The sequence below is a fragment of the Plutella xylostella genome, chromosome 11, assembly GCF_932276165.1.
Source record: "Plutella xylostella chromosome 11, ilPluXylo3.1, whole genome shotgun sequence".
Lineage (NCBI taxonomy): Eukaryota > Metazoa > Arthropoda > Insecta > Lepidoptera > Plutellidae > Plutella > Plutella xylostella.
The window spans coordinates 5,447,396-5,469,385 of record NC_063991.1 but is presented as its reverse complement, the minus strand read 5'-3'; the positions used below and the strand labels follow the sequence as shown (position 1 = coordinate 5,469,385).

The 21,990-nt window shown below is 41.2% G+C and overlaps 3 protein-coding genes across 6 annotated transcripts in view; 2 read left to right on the top strand and 1 right to left on the bottom strand.

Moving 5' to 3' along the window:
* LOC105395303 (zinc finger protein 570) overlaps positions 1–6,032 on the top strand; it is a 39,981-nt gene extending 33,949 nt beyond the window's left edge. For 2 of the 4 annotated variants that reach the window (XM_048624256.1, XM_048624258.1), the window contains exons 2-3: positions 4,074–4,193; positions 4,496–5,051. In XM_048624256.1, the coding sequence (XP_048480213.1) occupies positions 4,074–4,193; positions 4,496–4,983 (608 nt within the window). In that variant the 3' untranslated portion in view covers positions 4,984–5,051. Of the gene's footprint in view, positions 1–6; positions 91–4,073; positions 4,194–4,495; positions 5,052–5,768 lie in introns of those variants that run through there. The other 2 variants (XM_048624255.1, XM_048624252.1) reach the window with 2 other exon arrangements.
* A 749-nt stretch (positions 6,033–6,781) lies between these two features.
* On the bottom strand, positions 6,782–16,004 carry LOC105398061 (endothelial zinc finger protein induced by tumor necrosis factor alpha). Its single transcript, XM_048624324.1, has 9 exons — positions 15,849–16,004; positions 14,897–15,514; positions 14,360–14,568; positions 13,691–13,801; positions 13,167–13,221; positions 12,516–12,676; positions 11,535–11,646; positions 8,922–9,026; positions 6,782–7,916 (listed from the first exon to the last, which is right to left on the bottom strand). Exons 1-9 carry the CDS (start codon positions 16,002–16,004, stop codon positions 7,773–7,775), a joined length of 1,671 nt encoding a protein of 556 aa, XP_048480281.1. The 3' UTR covers positions 6,782–7,772.
* A 1,034-nt stretch (positions 16,005–17,038) lies between these two features.
* Positions 17,039–21,638, top strand: LOC105395305 (zinc finger protein 37-like). Its single transcript, XM_038116520.2, has 4 exons — positions 17,039–17,426; positions 18,093–18,283; positions 19,059–19,131; positions 19,461–21,638. Exons 1-4 carry the CDS (start codon positions 17,309–17,311, stop codon positions 21,119–21,121), a joined length of 2,043 nt encoding a protein of 680 aa, XP_037972448.2. The 5' UTR covers positions 17,039–17,308; the 3' UTR covers positions 21,122–21,638.
* The last annotated feature ends 352 nt before the right edge of the window (positions 21,639–21,990 follow it).

The following is a 21,990-nucleotide window of genomic DNA, read 5'->3' as shown; positions in this document are numbered from 1 at the left end:
ATTGAATCGATAACCTGTAGAAATAAGAGTGTTACACACGGCAAAAAGCCATACAACAAAAATTAATTGAAATGTTTCACACCCCATTAGGTAAGAATAATTTTATTAAGTACTAGGTTAATATTAACTAAATTAAGGTTAGCTTATCCATCATTAGTCAACAAAAGCTAAACTCCTTGAGCATCTTTTCAACCTATAATTTCTGTGGAATATGAAGCAGTGTGTCCAAGAGAACTATGTCCATTACTTACTTATGTTTTTGCACTGTGTTTACATACTGGTATAGGAACCATAGGGGCTGCTGATTTCAAAACTCCGTTATATCCAACAGATAACTTAAAACACAGGGCTGCGCTTGGGTTTATTCACTGTTAAAAGGTTGATTCAGTCCAACATGTTGTCAGTGGCCAACTGCCATGTGCATGAGATGTCTGTAAGGTACTTACAGTAGATACATCACGGAGAGGCTCCACTCCTGCATCCCAAACTGTTGCCAATAGATAATTACTTACCTTATATAATAAAAAAATATTACATAATTATAAACAGGAGTGGAGCCTCTCTGGTGCACATCACTGGAGAAAATGAGATCAAATGTAAGAAAACTTTTCAATCGCGCCAAGAATACAAAAAAAGAAGAAGACTGGAAAGCATTTCAAATTGCTAGGAACAACTTCAAAAAAAGAGACTAGAGCAAAAACTAGGGAATCCTGGAGAAATTTTTGCGCAACAATCCAAAGTGAATCGAAAGCCGCGAGGGCGAAAAAATGCGTATCGAATGATTCTCAAAATCAGCTAGATACATTAAAAAATCCAGACGGGACTTATACAAAAACCGAAAGCGAAAGGAACAGCCTCTTGCTGCGCACACACTTCCCTGGCTGTGAAATGTTAGCGGAGGCGTCGTGTGATCAAGATATGCTGTCACCGATTATGAATTCTTCTAGTGACGCTGACTCCATTGCAGCCGCCGTAATAAATGAAGAAAAAGTTAAATGGGCTATCTCTTCGTTCCTTCCCTTTAAGTCGCCGGGAGCAGACGGCATAGTGCCGGCTCTTCTACAGTGGGAGGTCGACATTATTGTACCAAGGATGGTAGTTATCTACCGGGCCTGTCTGGCCCTGGGATATATACCAAAGGGATGGAGAGAGGTGAGGGTAGTATTTTTACCTAAACCAGGTAAAGATGACTACACTTCTCCGAAAGCCTATAGACCCATCAGTCTGTCATCATTTCTTCTAAAAACTTTAGAACGACTTTGCGATAGATATATACGTGACGGTGCACTTTCTGTGAAACCTGTTCATCCTAATCAACATGCGTACCAACCAGGTAAGTCGACAGAGTCGGCTTTACACACAGTGGTAAGCAAAATCGAAAACTCAATATTGTTACAACAATCCTGCCTTGCAGTTTTTATCGATATTGAAGGAGCTTTTGATAAAACTTTGTTCAATAGCATAAGTAATAACCTTAAAAATCATGATGTAGACCCGGTCATCAGTGCCTGGATAACAAATATGCTTAAATCAAGAACAGTATCTTTTACTTCAACAAATACAATAAGATGCAAAGTAGCAAAGGGATGTCCGCAGGGTGGAGTGTTATCTCCATTGCTGTGGGTTTTAGTTGTGAATGATCTACTTTGCGATCTAAATAATAAAGGTTTTACAACAATAGCCTACGCCGATGACATCACTATTCTCATCGGGGGCTTGTTTGTTAACACCTTATGCGAAAGAATGCAACTTGCACTAAACATTATAGAGGAATGGTGCCATAAACATGAACTGTCGGTGAACCCGACCAAAACAGAAATGGTGCTATTTACTAAAAAGACTAAAATAGGCAATTTAAAACTACCTAAACTATTTAATACAACCTTAAAGTTGACAAATGAGGTAAAATATCTTGGCGTATGGCTAGACCACCGTTTAAGCTGGTCTAAGCATATTGACAAGACCCTGAGTAAAGCAACAATATCTCTTTATCAAACTAGTAAACTTGTTGGATCTAAATGGGGATTAAAACCGAAGCTATGCAAATGGCTGTACACAGCGGTGGTCAGACCTATAATAACCTATGGAGCAGTAGTGTGGTGGCAAAGATCAAACCTCACCACTGTGAAAAACAAACTACGACAGTTTCAAAGACTTGCATGCGTTTCAATCACCGGATGTATGAAGTCAACCCCAACAGCCGCCCTAGAAATAATTCTAGGACTTCCACCGCTCGATATTATCATCAAGCAGGAAGCTAAAGCGGCGGCGATAAGGCTAAGTAACCTGGGACTCTGGTCAACGAATACCACTGCACAGGGACACAGTCGCATACTTGACATTGCCAAGTTGTCGGCTCCCGGGTCCACTGAATGCAGCGACACTACTATAAAGACGTTTATCTTCAACAGAAGCTACACTATCCAGCGGGATCAGTGTGGCACATCAGACGAAAACAATTACGACATCAATATCTACATTGACGGAGCCAAGAACAAGAAGGGCAGCGGTGGAGGTGTCTTCTGCCCGGAACTTAATTTACAATACTCTGTCAGCTTCGGGAACAAAGCTACTGTTTTTCAGGCAGAAGCTGCCAGCCTACTTGACGGAGCTACACAAATAAAAGACACAAAAAATAGCAATATCTGCTTCTACACAGACAGTATGGCTATTTTATGTGCCTTAGGCAGAACTGTAACAAAATCTAAATTAATTTTAGAATGTCACAGAACACTGGAAAACCTAAGCATTTCAAATAATGTAACAGTACAATGGATTAAAAGTCATAACGACAACATAGGAAATTGCGAGGCTGACCGACTAGCAAGAATGGGATCAAATACCCTACCAATAGGGCCAGAACCATTTATTAGTTTGTCATCAAAGGCAATAAGGCAATGTCTCACCGATAAAACACTATCTGAACACAATCAGGAGTGGAAAAATCGTGTAGATTGCAGACAAACTAAAGCGTTTATTGTATCACACAACCATAAACTTACACGCTACTTACTCAACCTGTCCCGTAGTAATATATCATTAATGGTAGGATTAATAACAGGACATTGTTGCGTGAATAAACACTTATATACCATAGGTAACTCAACTAGTCCCTTATGTAGGACATGTAAGGAAGTAGATGAGACGGTTGAACATATTCTGTTAGCTTGTCCACCTACTACAGAAACAAGATTATCTATTCTTGGACCAACAGAGCGCCTACCTCAGCTATTACAACACCCAGGCCTGCTACTCCAGTTTACTCGGGAGCTGGGCTGGCTGAGCTGAAATCAAGGGGATATGTACAAAGGTTCCACTCGAGAGAGCCACGTACAGGAACTTTACCCCCTATGAGAATAGAATAGAATAGAATAGAATATAAACAGGAGTGGTGGCAGCTCAGTCGGGTGAGCACCTGCTTCTCACGCAAGAGATGCGTGGAGAGAGAGAGGGTTCAAATCCCGGCGCTGACATGTACCAATGAGTTCTTTGAATTTATGTACAATGTGAAGCAACCAACCCACAGTGGACCAGCATGTGGGAAATGGTCTAAGCTTAGGAAGGCAGTTTAGACCTTGGGGATATGCTCAACGGTTCCATTGGAGAGAGCCAGGTGCAGGTACTTACACCCCTACAGAGAATAGAATATATACAGGAGCCTGGGATCTTACTTGAAAGACAACTGGATAGCCCAGTGGGTGGTGACTCTGCTGTGCAGAGAGTCCTGGGTTGATAATTACTAATATATACCAGTGAACTTGTTTGTAATTATACTAATTAATTCATGAATAGAATAGAATAGATGGCTCTTACCTCGCACAAAGGCTAAGAATCGCTATTTAGTGGGGTAACATGGCCAGCGTCTTGGGTACCCTACCCGACAGCAGAGGCGATCTGGCCAGCATTTTCTTTTAAGTTTAATTTGATATATTATTTTTTTACTTTGTTAGTGATAGGTAATAATACTGATAATAATAATGCTATAATATGTTTGAGTTTTTATAAAATTACATCCCTCTGTCAAAAAAAATAATAAATAGTTAAATCTATTTATGCCATGTATCTTGTTCTAGTTGGTGGAAGTGAGCAGTACAAGATGGAGGAGGACATCGACATCGAGGAGCACGAGCTTCCCGAGTTCCCGGACCGAGCCAGCCTCAAGCAGGAAATCATTGATTTTGATATTACTGAAGGTACTTATTTACTCTTTTATTAAACAATTATCTGGCCTGTTTTGGTTTAAATTATATAAAGCAGCTCAGATACCTGCATCCACCACCCTACAATGTTTCTTCTAGTCATAATAACCAAACTATTTTCATTATGATTGTTGCTGTAACAGTGTTGGAATCCGTGCTCATTCGTAAAAATACAGTAAAATTGTTAATATCTGGATAACTACAAGTCTTTGTCTGCTGTGTTGATAATATAATTTTCACATTTGTCATAATAATATATAATCATCAATCATTTAAACCTATCTTGTTTCTTTCAGAAACCCCCACAACGGCAGGAGTACCTGAGATAAATGAAAAGCCACCGGATGGCACTGCGGAGGTGATCGGTGGGGATCCTGCTCCCGCGTGCTCCACTCACGACCTGGATGTCAAGCCTGACATCCTATATACTAATATTCCTGATGCAAACCATAACTTCTCCGAATCTTATGATATTGACTACAATATAAGTATCAAGAGGGAATCAGAAAATGAGATGATATTTTACAGCAACGAAATAGGATTAGATGAGAACAGAGCAGAAGACACGACATATAACACAGCTTTTGACATAAATCACATAAAGTATGAACCGGATACAGAAATTACTATGAACTATGAAGGAAATAGCAGGAGAATAACAGTGATGGAAAAGTATCCAAAACTGAAGGTTGTTCTCACAGACTGTTACACATCTCTGTTGGACAGTAAGTGTTACTGTGCGCAGTGCGCGGTGTTGTTCGCCACCGCGGAGGCGCGCAGTTAACACTACACGAGCACGCACGTCGAGTCTGCACTTGTGACTTGTAACAAGTTGACTGACACAGGCGACATTTGCATGAAATCATTTGGGAATAGAGGACATTTGAAGAGACACAAGTTAATCCACACAGGGGAGAAGCCATACGAGTGCGAATCTTGTGAGAAAAAATTCAAGACTCGATTCCAATTGAACAGACACAAACCGATTCACACTGGTGAGAAGCCATTGAAATGTGAACTTTGTAAGAAAAAATTCAGAAAACTAAGCACTTTGAACAAACACAAGTCAAGTGACCATGGCCAGAAGCCATACGAGTGCGAATCTTGTCAGAAAAAATTCAGACAAGTGCAACATTTGAACAGACACAAGTTAATTCACACTGGCGAAAAGCCATTCGAGTGTGAAATTTGCCAGAAAACATTCAGTCAACTAAGCAATTTGGATAGACACAAATTAATTCACACTGGCGAAAAGCCATTCGTTTGTAAGATTTGCGACAAATCATTTAGAGAGCTATGCACCTTGAAAGTGCACATTTTAATTCACACAGGAGAACGACCATTTGAATGTGAAACATGCCAACAAACATTCACGAGACAAGGTCATTTGAACAGACACAAGTTAACCCACACTGGCGAAAAGCCTTTCGAGTGTAAAACTTGCGGGAATAAATATCGTGATATAAAGAATTTAAGGAGGCACGAGATAATCCATACCGCCGCACAGCCGCTGCTGATGTGAGCCGGCAAGTTGCAAGTGTCCACCACACGGCGAACAACTAGTAAAAGGTCAACATTTTAACATATTTATACGTTAACACATATTATACTCACGACTGTAATCCCCAAAACAGCTATGAAGTTTATGTTCAGAAAATAGGTAAAGGATAAGTGGGGAACTGCGCGGCACCCATGACTGAGTTTAGACTATATTTTGTGTCAGTCGTAATTGGTAAACCTATTTTTTTAATTTAACTATACAAAAAAGATCTATGAATTCGGGGAGCTATTTACTTCTTCGCAATCGTTAGAAAATAAATCGTTATTTTTTTACTGGAGTATTTTTTTCATGACCTTCAATAAATATGACCGGCTATTGGTCTGCAACAGTTGTGGTGCACAGTCGGTGGCGGTGTTTGCCTTAGGCGGTCCACACACTTCACCGCCTCTCCGCGCGGATTGCGGACTCCCCATAGTAAATATCCGCGCGGTGAGGCGGCGGCGGCGGCAGTGTGTGAGCGGCTTTTCTATATAAACTGCAATTTTTGCATACAATGATAATCCGCTAACCGCGGCGATGCGCGGCCAAGTGTGTGAAGCGCCTTATTTATCTATCTTCTTCACCCTGTAACAAGAGACTACTGCAGCTTGCCTTCTCATGACCATCATGACGGCTGAATGGCGTAGTGGTTAGTGACCCTGACTGCTATGCCGAAGGTCCCGGGTTCGATTCCCGACTGGGGCAGATATTTGTTTAAAGACAGATATTTGTACTCGGGTCTTGGTTGTTGATATTTATATTTAGTATCTATGTATTTGTGTAGATATATCAGCTGTCCAACACCCATAACACAGGTTCTGCATAGCTTGGGGTCGGATGGCCGTGTGTGAGATGTGCCCACATATTATATTATTATCATCTTCTTCCACTGTGAGGTTACAGACAATGGAAACAGATAGAAGCTCTCATCACCACCACCACAATTGTATATATCAAGTTCAACCGTTAAATCATACACAGACCAAGAGTGAATCACTCTCAATAATATTGGCGATAAGTTTACGATTTCTCGCATACAAAGTGGCGCCTCTAGTGAAAACTATCATTAAACTTTTGTCAGATAGTGTATGCAGATGACAGAAGAAAACTTGAACTTTTTTCGTTAACGTAAATTGCAAAATCCGTACCAGACGTACAGTATAACAACGCCTTCAGGATTCTACAACGGCATCTGAAAAGTATTTTAATAAAAATAGCACTTTGATTGCATAAAATAAATATATTTTCATAATTTTAGCGAATATTATAAAGGTACGCAGATGGACAAGAAACATAAACCGTTTAAGTATATCGGATCTACAGGGTGATGTTGTACCAGTGATCTGCCCGTGTCAGGTCAATGAACCCGTCCTACTGAACTACTCTTATTGCAGGACCAACTCTTGCAACCCTTGAACCTAGTTTGGAATCGAATGGCCGAGTATGAGATGTCCTCACAATATATTAGTCATGTTATTTTTCCACCCAGCCGTTACCTTTTCTCGAGTTCTAGCCGGCCAGTCGCCTATTTCTGTGTTGATTCGACTCGGTCGCCTATCTTGTCACCATATCGCCTATCTCTCCACTCGTCCGCCTATCTCTTATATCACTCACTCCACCCGCTCCCCAATCTCTCTAGTTCCACTCGCCTGCCGATCTCTCCTTCTAGCCATCATCCTTCATATTTCGTTCCATTCGCTCGCCTATATCCAGTTATACCCGATCGCCTATCTCTCTAGTTCCACTCGCTCGCCTATCTCTCTGATCGCCTATCTCTCTGATCGCCTATCTCTCTAGTTGCACAACATCGCCTATCTCTCTAGTTGCACAACATCGCCTATCTCTTCTTGAGCTTCATGTGGAACCCACGTGGGTCGTAAGCGTACTATGCCGAAGCTCGCACTCGCCCGCCTATCTCTAGTTGCACAACATCGCCTATCTCTTCTTGAGCTTCATGTGGATCCCACGTGGGTCGTAAGCGTACTATGCCGAAGCTCGCACTCGCCCGCCTATCTCTAGTTGCACAACATCGCCTATCTCTTCTTGAGCTTCATGTGGAACCCGCGCACGTGCGTGGTGAGCGTGCTCTGCTGCGCGAAGCTCGCGGCGCACAGGCCGCACTGGAACGGCTTCTCGCCGGTGTGCACGCGCACGTGGTTGTTCAACACCTTCTTGTTCTGAGGAAAGGAAAATTGTACGTTAAAGTACTAAAGTGCAAATTATAAGATGCTTGATTAATTAATAATAGTTTATTTCACTTCAATATGTTATAACTAGAATGGACAGGTGGTGATCAATGATAATTATTGATATGCTGGTGAGCACACGCGGCGTAATTGCTGTCCGAACGTGAACTGATGTCTTTAGGTAAAGTGTCGCCAAGCGGCGGCGGCGCGGCGGGCGCACACAAGGTGTTAGGTTGCAAATGCACCGAACAAAGATTGTGGTAATGCAACATAATACAATCATCATCATCATCATCATCAGCCTATAGCCGTCTGCTGCTGGACTTAGGCCTCTCCCAAAGCACGCCACTGCATGCGATCTTTAGCTTTCCGCATCATAACCAGCCACCTTTCGCAAGTCGTCACCCCATCTAGCCGGAGGGCGTCCCACACTACGTTTGCCTAGTCGCGGCCAACATAATATAATATTATAGAGCAATTTTATACATTTATTTATTTATTTAACTCTTTATGTAGGTACTTATAAAATTACAATCTGAAAACCAGCGCTGTAACGTCGGCCTCAACTTACAGCAGATGCTGAGATTATTCCAATTTGTCATTTTTATTTTTTTGCAAACAAATGTTTTTTATCTTTCTGCTTACAAACAAGCTCGGACTATGCCACAAAATTATGATTACATATTTGAAATTGATTGAATCTGTGGATTGAAATTTGCACCCATTACACACATTACACGTTAAGGTACTATGGAGCAACTGTGTTTTAAATTTAGGTTTGCACTTATCGCACTTCAAGTGTGACACATGTACGCATCTTGGGAGAGGCTTATGTCCAGCGGTTGCGATACAAAAGGATTGCCCTGTCAGGTAAATCATTAAGTAACTTTCAGTCAGTCAGATAAAGTTTTAAGCTCCTTTCGTGCACCTCAACAGAATGATAACTAAATAATTTTAATAAAATTAAATAATTATGTTAATGGTAGTCGCACTCACGTTGAAGGCCTTCCCGCAGTAGGGGCACAGCTTGTCCTTGACCTTGACCTTGCCCTCGTGCGTGAACTGCACGTGCTCCTTCAGCTTGAACGAGCGCGAGAAACTCTGAGGACAAATGTTGTTCTGATAAATGTACGGTCAGCTGCATAAGTAGCTAATTAGCTATATACTTTTGTTCCTTCTCAAACTAGCTACATAACAAGCTGACAATATTTGAATAGGCAGTTTGTGAATTTGACAAGCTACTTATGAAGCTGCCTGTACAAAAGTGTATGCAGTGTACGAATCACGAATACCGTCGACTTTTGTCGATAGGGAGTTAGGTACGTTCTATTAGTTTCTAACGTTACAGAGGCGCTTATCAAGATGTCATACAAATTGCTATCGAATTACGCCATCGACTTGAGTCGACAATAATCGTGATACGCACACAGCAAAATCGTGTTACAAAAATGGTAAGTATGGGAGGCCGAAATGTTTTGGCTCAGGGGCTCGTTCTGAACCACTATTGTTCCATTATTGTCAGTTCCCATTAGGGTTTCGTTTTTCCCGACCTTTTTCTGTTCCCGGGAAACGGGAATTTTTTTCAAGATTTCCCGGGAATTCCCGGGAAACGGGAATTTATTTTAAATGCTAGTTTATGCTATTTTCGGGAATTAAAACACTTAAAATTAAATCAAATATACTTTTATTGCGTGTATAGGTAGAAAAAAACAACAGTCAGATAAATTAACAACCAAAATTATAATTATTTGTTCACATTTTTTATTTCAATAATTTTGGTGTTGTTATTTAATTACCTACAATATTTTTGTAATGTGCAAATCAAGCCCTTTCATTTGATACCCCACACGGCATAGTTGGAAAATATTATTTTTTCGATCATCACGTTATGTCCTCTAGAGCGCGCTATGTACATAACCATCGCGCCATCAATACGCTTCTAACGATACCTCATTCATCAAAATCTATCAAGCCGTTTAGGCTACAGGAGGGAACAAAGAAACAGACAAACATACATACATACATACAATCGAAAAACATTACCCTCCTCCTTCGGCAGTCAGGTAAAAACTAAAGCATTCAACGATTTATCGCTCTACCTACTTGTTATCTTGAAAATTGTTGCATTGCATTGTACAGCATTTCCAAATTTGGGGTCTGCTTTATAAAGGTCGAAATCTTTTTTCAAGATAACAATAGGTACCAATGGGCTATGTCCGAAAAAATTCAACAACGCTATAATTTTTCTGATGATAGGAATAACCCTCCGTACCATCCTAAAAAAACTCAGATTTTCCATCGTTTCTATGGGCAATAAAAAAAATATAACGTCACACTAGCGAACTTTTACATAATCTTTGATAACATAAAGCCGATCAATTGTTTGGTTTTAGGTAAGCGGTAGGACCAAGAGATAAATAAAGATGAAAATATAGCATTGAATTAGGAAGAGGTGAAACAAAGTGATGTAGATGAGTAATTTATGTTTGCAATGCAGCAGCGCGAAAACAATAACACGTATGATTTTCCAATAGTTTACAACAAAACCGAGTTTCTGATCGTTGACGACAAGCCTTCCGATCAATTTTTTTGGTTTTAGGTAGGAGAAACACATAAATAAAAACATAGAATCGATGAAAAATAAAACCCGGGAATTCCCGGGAATCGTATTTTTTTCCCGGTTTCGGGAATGACAAATTTCCCGGGAATTCCCGGGAAATTTGGAACGGAAGACGGGAACGAAACCCTAGTTCCCATACTACAGGTTCTGCCTAGCCTAGGGTCGGATGGGCGTGTGTGAGATGTCCACGTACCTTGCTGCACATGGTGCGGGTAGGTGCGCAGGTGGATGGCAGTCACGTGTGAGATGTCCCCCGTGTGTGAGATGTCCCCCGTGTGTGAGATGTCCCCGTGTGTGAGATGTCCCCGTGTGTGAGATGTCCCCGTGTGTAAGATGTCTACGTACCTTGCTGCACAGGTGGCACTGGTGCGGGTAGGTGCGCAGGTGGATGGTGGTCACGTGTGTGAGATGTCCCCCGTGTATAAGATGTCCCTGTGTGTGAGATGTCCACGTACCTTGCTGCACAGGTGGCACTGGTGCGGGTAGGTGCGCAGGTGGATGGTGGTCACGTGTGTGAGATGACCCCGTGTGTGAGATGTCCCCGTGTGTGAGATGTCCACGTACCTTGCTGCACAGGTGGCACTGGTGCGGGTAGGTGCGCAGGTGGATGGTGGTCACGTGTGTGAGATGACCCCGTGTGTGAGATGTCCCCGTGTGTGAGATGTCCACGTACTTTGCTGCACAGGTGGCACTGGTGCGGGTAGGTGCGCAGGTGGATGGTGGTCACGTGTGTGAGATGACCCCGTGTGTGAGTTGTCCCCGTGTGTGAGATGTCCACGTACCTTGCTGCACAGGTGGCACTGGTGCGGGTAGGTGCGCAGGTGGATGGTGGTCACGTGTGTGAGTTGTCCCCGTGTGTGAGATGTCCACGTACCTTGCTGCACAGGTGGCACTGGTGCGGGTAGGTGCGCAGGTGGATGGTGGTCACGTGTGTGAGATGTCCCCCGTGTGTGAGAGTGAGATGTCCTGTGTGTGAGATGTCCACGTACCTTGCTGCACAGGTGGCACTGGTGCGGGTAGGTGCGCAGGTGGATGGTGGTCACGTGGTAGTTGAGGAACGTGCGGCTGATGAAGCGCTTGTCGCAGTGCTCGCACTTGAACCTGGAATCGTTTCATTTCATTTATTCGGAAATCAACAGCGAGGTTATCCGTCAGAGGACTAAGGTTACCGACATAGCTGTCAAAATATGCAAGCTGAAGTGGCAGTGGGCTGGTCATATCTGCCGAAGAACCGATAACCGTTGGGGTAGACGAGTTCTCGAGTGGAGACCACGAACAGGCAAACGCAGCGTGGGACGCCCTCCTGCCCGCTGGACTGACGACCTTAGGCGGGTGGCGGGAAGTGGTTGGATGAGGAAGGCCGAGGACCGAGTGTTGTGGCGCTCCTTGGGAGAGGCCTATGTCCAGCAGTGGATGATTATTAGCTGATGATGAACAGCGATTACAAAATCAAAAAAATACATACTATAAAAACCAAAAAATAAGGCCAATAACAGATTTTCTCGAAGAATATCACAAAAAGTAAGATTTAATGATAATAATCAAGTTTACTATACATGCGTGGTCAGCATGTTCGCCAAACTTATTGCCGTATTTGCCTGTAAAGTTCCGGTCCGACATAATGTGCCCAATGGAGCTATTATAATTAGATTCTATTCTTACTTCAACACATCATCATTCCGATGCCTCGGATGGTACTTGACGTGGTAGCGGTAGCACAGCGTTTACAGCGCCATCTAGTATTTAGTAAGAAACTTAATGCTTTTTAGACCACGTCGTCTCATTGAGTCTCGAATAGCGTGCGATTATTAGACTCAAACTCAAACTCAAACTCAAATTTTTTTATTCATCGTAAAAATATAAAATTTTCTGATGAACGTCAATTTTTACAAACTACTCTCCGTTCGGATAAGGGGGGCTCTTTCTGTCTTAGACATTACTGCTGCTGGTTTTATTCTAGGTATACTTACTTCAGCACATCGTCGCTCCGATGTCGCGGATGGTACTTGACGTGGTAGCGGTAGCAGAGCGCGGACTTGAACTGGCGGTCGCACTCGGCGCAGAACGCGAGCTCGGGCGGCGCGCGCGGGGCGCGGTGCGAGCGGGCGTGGACGGCCAGGTTGCGGGCGCCCTAGAGGGCAGAGACACTTTATTTAAACCAGAAACACAAAAGGACTATAAGTTACAGTAGACACCTACGATTTACACATCATCATGACCCATCCCCACTATTGGAGCACGGTTCAGCTAAAGGAAGGGTTTTTACACGAAAAACAAAAAGAGGATATCTTAATAAGATATAAAGAAATATAAATGTATGTATAAGAGAGACACGGAAACGAAACAAAATGCTAAGGCAGAAGTAATAGTAACAAATATTTGAAATATAAAAGTTTTTTTTTATGTGAACGGTGACGTTGCAGGCGCCCTAAACAAAAGAAAATTAAAAGATAGAAATAGAACCCCCGCTCCATTATTGAAGTTTTACGGCGGGATGTAAACAACTTATACGTACGATCTGACACAAGTCTGACATCCTGTGCGCCGATTCTAACGTACTCTAATATTTATTAGACACGTCATAGCTAACAGGAACAAGGAATATCTTCCAGTCAACCTACCTTGTATCGCTTGTGGCACACCTCACACTCTAGTTCAGGCTGCGGCGCGTGCGTTCTGAAACAAACAAATCATTATATTAATACATAGATAATTAGATATATACGGATAAATAAAGACCCGAGTACAAATATCTGTCGGTCTGAGATCGAACCCGGGACCTTCGGCATAGCAAGCAAGGTCACTAACCACTAGACCATGCGGTAATGGCGGCTGCTTGTGCCAGGTGTCGCGGCGGTCACTTATCTCTGTGGGGGCTGTACTCACAGCTCCTTTGTCTCTGCGGGGGCTGTACTCACACACAGCTCACTTGTCTCTGCGGGGGCTGTACTCACAGCTCACTTGTCTCTGCGGGGGCTGTACTCACAGCTCACTTGTCTCTGCGGGGGCTGTACTCACAGCTCGCTTGTCTCTGCGGGGGCTGTACTCACAGCTCACTTGTCTCTGCGGGGGCTGTACTCACAGCTCGCTTGTCTCTGCGGGGGCTGTACTCACAGCTCAGTTGTCTCTGTGGGGCTGTACTCACAGGTAGTGGTGCTTGAGGATGGTGGTGGTCTTGAACTGTCGTCGACACAGCTCGCAGCGAGGGGCCTCCTTGTGCGTCGTGTCGCGGTGGTAGCGCAGCATGCGCTTCGTCCTGAGAATCATTATTTATTTATTTTTATTTATTAATTTATTTAGTATTTATTTTAGAATCAACAGCATGTTCTTACTTATAATAACTTAAAATAGCTATTTAATATATTATTAGACATGCCATTAACAGATTCTCACAGATAGAAACAAAGTTAATGTAAAACAGGTAAAAAACTAAGCTAGTTACAGACTAACATTATTGTAGTGTTAAAAGCCATTGCTACATCTAAAGGTATTGTGGGAGGAATCGTTCTGAGGAGAGAAGCTATCTAGTTAGAGAAAACGCTTTTTGGTTAAATAATATGAAAATAACTAATACCTGCATCTGCAACGATAGGAGTTGTACAATTTTGGAGTATGCGAATTTATGAAAATTTACTAAGTACATACTTTTTCGTGAATTACAAAGTGGCCGAAACTGGAAACCCTGTTTTTTTTATGCAATCGTGTAGTACAGCAGGCTAGATCGTGGAGCATTAAAAACATCTCATTTACTTTCAATTATAAGGGATTGAAACAATTGTAGAAAGATTAATTCTCCCTTTCTCAGCACACTCACTCAAATTTAGCTCCGCACGTGTTACAATCAAACGTCGTATCAGTGTCGTGTTCCTTCAGGTAGTGCGACTCCACGGAGCTCTGGTTGTAGTGCGCGTAGTCGCACAGCCGGCAGCGGTAGCCGCGGTAGTGCTCACTCGTGTGGCGGGACAGAGAGAACGCCTTCTTGAACCTAGTGCCGCAGATGTTGCACTCGTGTGGGCCGAGCGACTGCGGGATTTATTGTTGCGGTTATTGCACTGATGGGAAAGTGTTAATGTTTTGATTCAACTGCAGAATTATTTGTATGTATTTTGTGCATTGTCAGAAGTCAGAAGTGTAAATATATTTATTATGGAATCGAATGTTTTTATATCAAAAAGGATATTGTAGGAGTTACAGACACAGATATTGAGCTGTATTTTATGAACTTTATTAAAGTTACGTAAGTAAATTCATCATCTACCTAAAGATGAGTGGGGTGTTCGGGACAGAAGATGTATGCAGTTACACTCCAGTATTTTATTTGAAAACATAAACTCTATTTATGTCTATTTACCTTGGCATGTTTTGTCTCCATGTGCGCGTCAAACCTCTTCTTATCAAAGAAGGCGGTTATACAAGACTCACACTTAAACTCAGCCTTCTTGAAATGGCTCGTATTCGCTTTAGCGGTCCTGGCGGCCTGGAACTCTTCCTCAGACATTTGCCTTACTATATACTTGAAACTACTGCTAGCATTCTGCTCACTTTTCTGCTCCTGACCATCATTAGATGGCTCATCATCATCATCATCTGTGTCTGGTTTGGCTTTTGTTTTTTTCCTTGTAACCTTTTTACTTTTTTTCGCTGCAACCTTTTTCGTCTTTACTGGCTGTTTTGATTTCTTCTTTTTTAACGTTGATAAGGAGATGTCGTCTTCTGTTTCGTACTTTATGGTTTCTGGTTCTTGGGATGCGTCTGGGTTTGCCGGTGTGACGTCACATTGACTAAGAGGTGATTGAGATCGGGAATCAAAGAAAGGGACAGGGTTTAGTTCTAACAAAGTGATGTCTGACTTTAGCTCCTCAATCTTCACTGACTCTTCGCCTTTGATGACTCCTTCGGTGTAGATGACGCAATCATACTCGTTTTTGCTTGTACAGCCCAGTCTTGAAAGACTGTCTAGGTCTAGTGTCTGAAATGAGATAAAAATAATGTTTAAAATAGCGGAAACTGAAACAATAATTTGTAAGAAATCATGTTTGTTTCAGTGCTAATATAGCAACACACAATGTTTATCTTCCAAAATTTCTATTCATCTCAGTCAAGATACAGGAAGGTCACTCTATCTTAATTAAGTCACTGACTGCCCAGTGGATGTATATTGAGTAAAGTTGATACATAACTTAGGAAGCTTTCTTTCATGCCCTGTTGTATAAGAATAAGGGATAAAAATCTGTACCTATCCAAAACAGGGATCAGCACTGGAAACCAGCCCATGCACTGTACTGAAAAGTGCCATTGCATACCTTCTGATGATCTGTGTAAACAGTGTACACCCGCAGCAGGTCCTGTGCACGGCGAGCCTGCTCTGTGAATGCACTGAGCCGCAGCAACAGAGCACGGCACTCCCAGCAGACTCCACCACTTGTCTGTAACTGTAGTAGTAGGTAATAAGCTTGCATCCCAAATTTTGTGGCTTTGTAAAGAAGATGAAAATAATGAGACTAAAAATAACAAAGTTATATTAGTGTCATCAGTCCTTTGAACTGAATGAAAGAAAGACTGACATTGCAAGCCCATACCACTTAATATAATGCACTATATTTGGGTGTAAAGTGGCTTAATTGAAAATGAACAAAATACTTATAATGGTACCATTCAACATAATTCCTTTAAAGTTTGTAAAATTTTACATTCAATATAGAATATTTAAAATTGACTGCTTTTCAGGACAGATATGCAGGTGCGTCCAGCTTATGTAGAACTTATTTAGGTTTACTATTACACTAATGACGAAGAGAATCTAAAAGCATCACGAGGAAACCTACACAACTAGTTTGATTCCACCAATCAGTATTCACTTTCTACAAATCAGTCACTAAGTTGCACCTACTAAATTATGAAATAAAACTTGAGAAAATATGGATTTCTTGTGTCAGCAACTGTTCTACAGACTCCTAAGGAGGTCATTGCTTAATGACAAGGCAAGGAGTCCGAGTATGGTGCCAGTAGAGTCAGAAACGGTACCTGTATGTTTAGCAACTGGGCATACAGCATTAAACCATCCACAGGGGTAAGAAGACGATCCCTGCTAAGACACGTACAGCAAATGTTGAAAGCCTCGCTCATAATAGGCAGTTCCATTGTGTAAATCCTGCGTTAACATCAAAGTTATGTTATTCTTTCTGTAAAAAGGGAAATTTTCTAAAATTTAGGACAAGAAACACACAAACATCGATCAACATTCAACTCTGTTCTGTGGTCTTCATTTGACAATGCTCACAGAGTTGTTAGTGGCCTCAGAATAATAACAGCCTCTTCATGGCGCTCAGCCTTTGCCATAGCCGCTAGCTGTTGACTGACCACGAGAATAGAGTCATCTCTATTCTTATCATAAATTTCCCCTTCCCTAACCCACTATCAACGTGATAAATGATAAATAGAGAGTATCGTGACCTCAATGCCTGTATATCCGATGAATAGTATTCTGTGATCGTATTTCAAACTCCTTATTCTGAGTATTGACGGAAAATTCGGAAAATCTTTTTGGGAAAAGTGAAACGCTGAAACTAGGTTGTGAGGTGTTGTGTTATTCAATTTTACAGTTTTTACTTGCTCCTGGGGGCTTTAGGCGAATAATCATGGTCTGAGGACTTGCTTAGGAAGTCCCATAGATGGGCAAAACCTTAAAACATGACGGACAAAACATGTAGGGCAATGTAAGATCATGGAGGAAAAAGGGGTTTTATTCCGTAAAAATGACTGAATGTGGTTAGATTTGCTGAAGCAGCCGATGGATATGGAAGACCCGGAAATTATTGCCCGCGAGCTGAGCTGTTCGCCGCTGCTCAATGATGAAGAAGAAGAACTTTTATCGCCGATAGGTAAGGATGATTTTCATTCAATTAAATCCTTTTCTGGACCTACTTTCTACATAAAACCATGATATTCCATAATAATAGTGTTTATGAAATAATAAAGTAATAGGTTACCTTACGCTAAAGATTATTCTGAAGAGAAATTGATAAAACTGATAAGGTCAAAGGTCATTGAACTGTGACCTACATATTAATATTTCAAGAGGGGGTGAAAAATCGATCAATTGCGGGTCGCGAGTACCTGGGCTTGTGCAGAAGTAGAGCATTCTAGTGAGACTTGTAATGTTCAGTCAACAAATGAGATAACTTCTTGTACTTATTCCTATCCACCTCATATGCAAACAGATTTCTAAGAGAAATTCATTATTTTTTTGTGTACTTATAATAAAAGTGTTAAAGAATAATTTTATTATCATACACAAATGCTTTAATCTGTATGATACACATCAATGTGAATGTTCATGAAGAAGTTGTATAAGTATTGGATTGTCCTTATTGCTGACTTTACCTATCTACAAAATACAAGTTATTAGGATTAGGACTGAGGAAACACTACCTAAATTAATATACTTACATACTCTATCCCTTTCCTTCTTTGAAATTTATAATTACACCATTAATTATCAATTTGTCCCCTAACAGCACCATATGAAATACACTTGTAACTTCCAGGCCTAGACCCCGAGGACCTCACCTTCGATGGCGCGTCGCACGACATCCCGGAGTGCTCGCAGCACTCACTGCTGGCGCCGGGGCCGCTGCCGCCCGCTGTGGACTCCTCGCTGCTCGCCGACCACTCCGTGGCCGAGGGGGCCGTCAGCATCAATGTCAGGGGGGACAACTTTCAGCACAACAAGTTGTTTGTAAGTGTTTGTTGGGAGTAGAGAATAGTAGAGATATCTCGAACCCGCCTGCAAAGTATGGAGGTTATTGAGGGAAGCCCATGTTCTGCAGTGGGTTATTATGGGCTGTGCGTTCATGCTAGGAAGTGCGGTCCTACTTAACTCTCCATACTGGCCACCTCACAAAGTCAGGATAAATGCTATCTGTAGGTTGTTTCTGATGATGATGATTTTTATGTCCACTGCTGGACGTAGGCCTCTCCCAATGCATGCCAATGGTAATTTTATAAACATTATGTTAGACAAAGTTATCATAACATAAAAATCACCATCATCAGATGATTTTATGCTATCATGATGTCAGCATAAAAATCATCTTAATGTTAGAAATGCGAATGTCTTACCTAAATGTTTCTGATTTGTATTTTTGGCTCTTCATCTATGAATGAATGCTGTACTTAGTGTAACATTAGTAGCTATTCGATTTTATTTTTGAATGGGTTTGTATAACAAGTAAGTAGCAAGTGTTTGTAAAAGTTGCAATGCGAATTTAATAAATGTAAAAATAAATTTATAAAATTACTTCATCTGCACAATGACATAGCGAAAGCCTAAAGAACTGTAAGTACCTATTTATAGAGCTACACTACTTCCGTGATTTTTAAACCCTGTTTATGTTTGATCCGAGTGCTGTTGGCTTTTCCAAGCTAACCAAATTCCAATACTGTTCCACTGTGTGTAGTGGGTTCCCACCTTCCCACATGTAAATATTCTGATGTGTCCCCTGTTCCCGCAGCCGGAGGGGTTCCTGGACGGCGGCGACAGTCTGCTCGACATGTTCGAGGTTCGCGCCGCCAGCACACGGAGTGGTAAATATTGTAGTTAGCTATTTATGTGATAACTTGAGAAGGTCTACTTATCTTTACATGGATTTTGTTATGAATGATTCTGTGTTATTTCGTAGATACATTTTTTTTACACTCACGGACAAAGAAACTGTTCCACTTACAAAATTTCGACTTTAAATAATATATAAATAATTATCTACGTAAACATTTAGCTTGGCCCTAAATTGAAACCTAACTGTGATCTGTATCTAACTAACTCTATCATTATTACTTGCATGTTTGTTCTGTTTATGTGAATAGTTTACTTTTTGTTTTGACTATAATTTTCAACGACTTTTTTTCGTTTTTAGGTGACAAGAAACATCAAGAAGTTAAAACTGGGAATGGGCACAGCGTCGATGGCACACGATACTTCAAAAACTTACACCTGAAAGATAACAAATTGATCAAAAACGACAATACGAAAACGACGAATGTAAAAAGTGCTGAAAAAGAAAAAGTATTTTTCGGAGGTTCGCGACATAAAACCAATAACTTTAACCATAACAAGAATATTGTATCCAAGTCGATAGGCTCCAAAGGAAAAGAATACTTCAAGTCTATTCTCAATATACCGAAGAAACTAGACGCTACCAAAATAGATCCACTATTTAAAGTGCCTCAGAAGAAAAATATACAAAGTAAGGGAGGTAAACTATATGGAAATAAGAACATAACATCACTTAACACTGCCTTAGTTAATAAACAACACATAAATAACAAAGATACCTCATCTACTAAAATATATAACCATAAAGACCTTAAGACTGCTGTAGAAAGCAATGTGATACATAAAAGTGAATTAAATCATGTTTTGGATAAAAATACCGTTTTAAAAGAAGAAAATACAGTTTTGACTATTGACAATGCTAATATTGTCACTGTGGACGCACCGAGTGACACCATAGAGTACATTACATTCATCAATGTCAAAGAAGAACTGGCTAATCAAGACAACACAAATAATCCAACCATCAAATCTGAACAAGATTCAATAGTCACAGTGAACACGAATTTAATTATAATAGAACACTCTGAAATAGCCTTGAAAGAAGACATCGAATTCTTCGAAAATTTTACCGTAAAAGACGACAACAATACCGCAGGAACAAAACCTAAAGCCGCCGCTAATCCAGACAAAGAAGTGCAGCACATTTTGTCTGACAAACGCAGCAAAACAAAAAAAGACCAAATAAAAGTGTTTGGTTGCTGCGACCACTGCAGCCGCGCCTTCCGCAGCCGGCGCTCGCTCATCGATCACCTGTCCCGCTCGCACTCGCCGCCCGCCGCCTACTGCTGCCCGCACTGCCACTACCGCTGCGTCTCGCTCGCACTCTTCACCAAACATTCAGTCCTGCACGACGAGTCCCGCCCGTTTCAGTGCGATTTCTGCAGCTATAGATTTCTAACCAATCATAACTTGCGAAGTCATTTACAAACGCATATGAATAAGCGAGCTTACTCGTGTCCGCTGTGTGATAAAACGTACACGCGGCGCTACGACCAGAAGAAACACATGCGAATGCATGACGACAACCGACCGTATGAGTGCACTGAATGCGATGCTAAATTTACCCAGTCGAGTACACTGCGCTCGCACATGCGCTTACACACGGGGGAGAAGTCGCACACGTGCAATGTTTGCGAGAGAAAATTCGTCGACACGAGCAAATTGAAGAAACACATGCGTTCACATACAGGCGAGAGGCCGTACGAGTGTGAAGTTTGCAAGAAAAGGTTTAGGCAGACGTCGGACTTGTACCGCCATAAGCGAACGCATACAGGCGAGAAGCCTTATAAATGCAGTAGTCTGTTCGATTATTACGGTTACATGGAAGAGGCGTGTGAGAGACAGTTCTCGCGCAAGTATGACTTGGTGAAACACGTCAAAATGTCGCACGACAATCTGCTGAGCGACGCCGACATACACTCCTACCATCTCACGTATAATAAAGCTATAGCGTCGAACTAAACAAACGCACTTGATGACTTGATAGCAGGATAGGGTTGCCAGTTCAGTTAAGTACTTTATAAATTGTAAAAATTGCAATAGTGGATCATACTGTTCTCAGGTTTCATTTTTATCCATAAAGTAAAATTCTACAATTTATTACAATAAATTATTGCCATATTGTAGATTTTACAAAATGGAAATACTATCGAACAAACTCGATTTTGCACCCTTACGGACAAGTTATAAGATCTATTTATTAATTTCCACATGACAAACGATTGTAGATTTTGAATGCAGTGCAATAAGGACCATTCAGGGGACTTTATGTGAAACGAAGTATTTATACCGTAAGTGATCGTATTCAGCCAATATTTAACACTAATTACCAGAGGCTAAAACGAAATAAAACACGTATTTCTGTATTTGATTAGTAATTATACACATAGCTATTTATTTTCATTTGTGACGTAGCTAAATAGTATTTAAAGATTTAAAAAACACAAGCAATATACCCGTAAAATTTAGTCGTAAAGGATAAATAGTAATAAAACATGAGCAAATGGAATTGATTGTAAAACCACTGCCGAACACTAGTTTTAATTCCGAAATTGTCTTGCAGACTGTAAGTAATGCCCGATTCACACACGACAGACGTACATTGCTGGGCTTGTATAGTATTTGAAAAACTTTTGAATCCGCCATACATACTCAGCAATATACGTCTACTTAACACTCGCACTAAACAGTGTGTGAATCAGCCTTAAGTGTTAGTTACCTAGATCTGAAAAAGGCATTATTGCACAAAAACTAAATGTAATATGTATGTAACTACCTAGTTTTTAACTGAAAATCGCTCAACATTTTCTAGTAATTTTCCTCGAAAATAT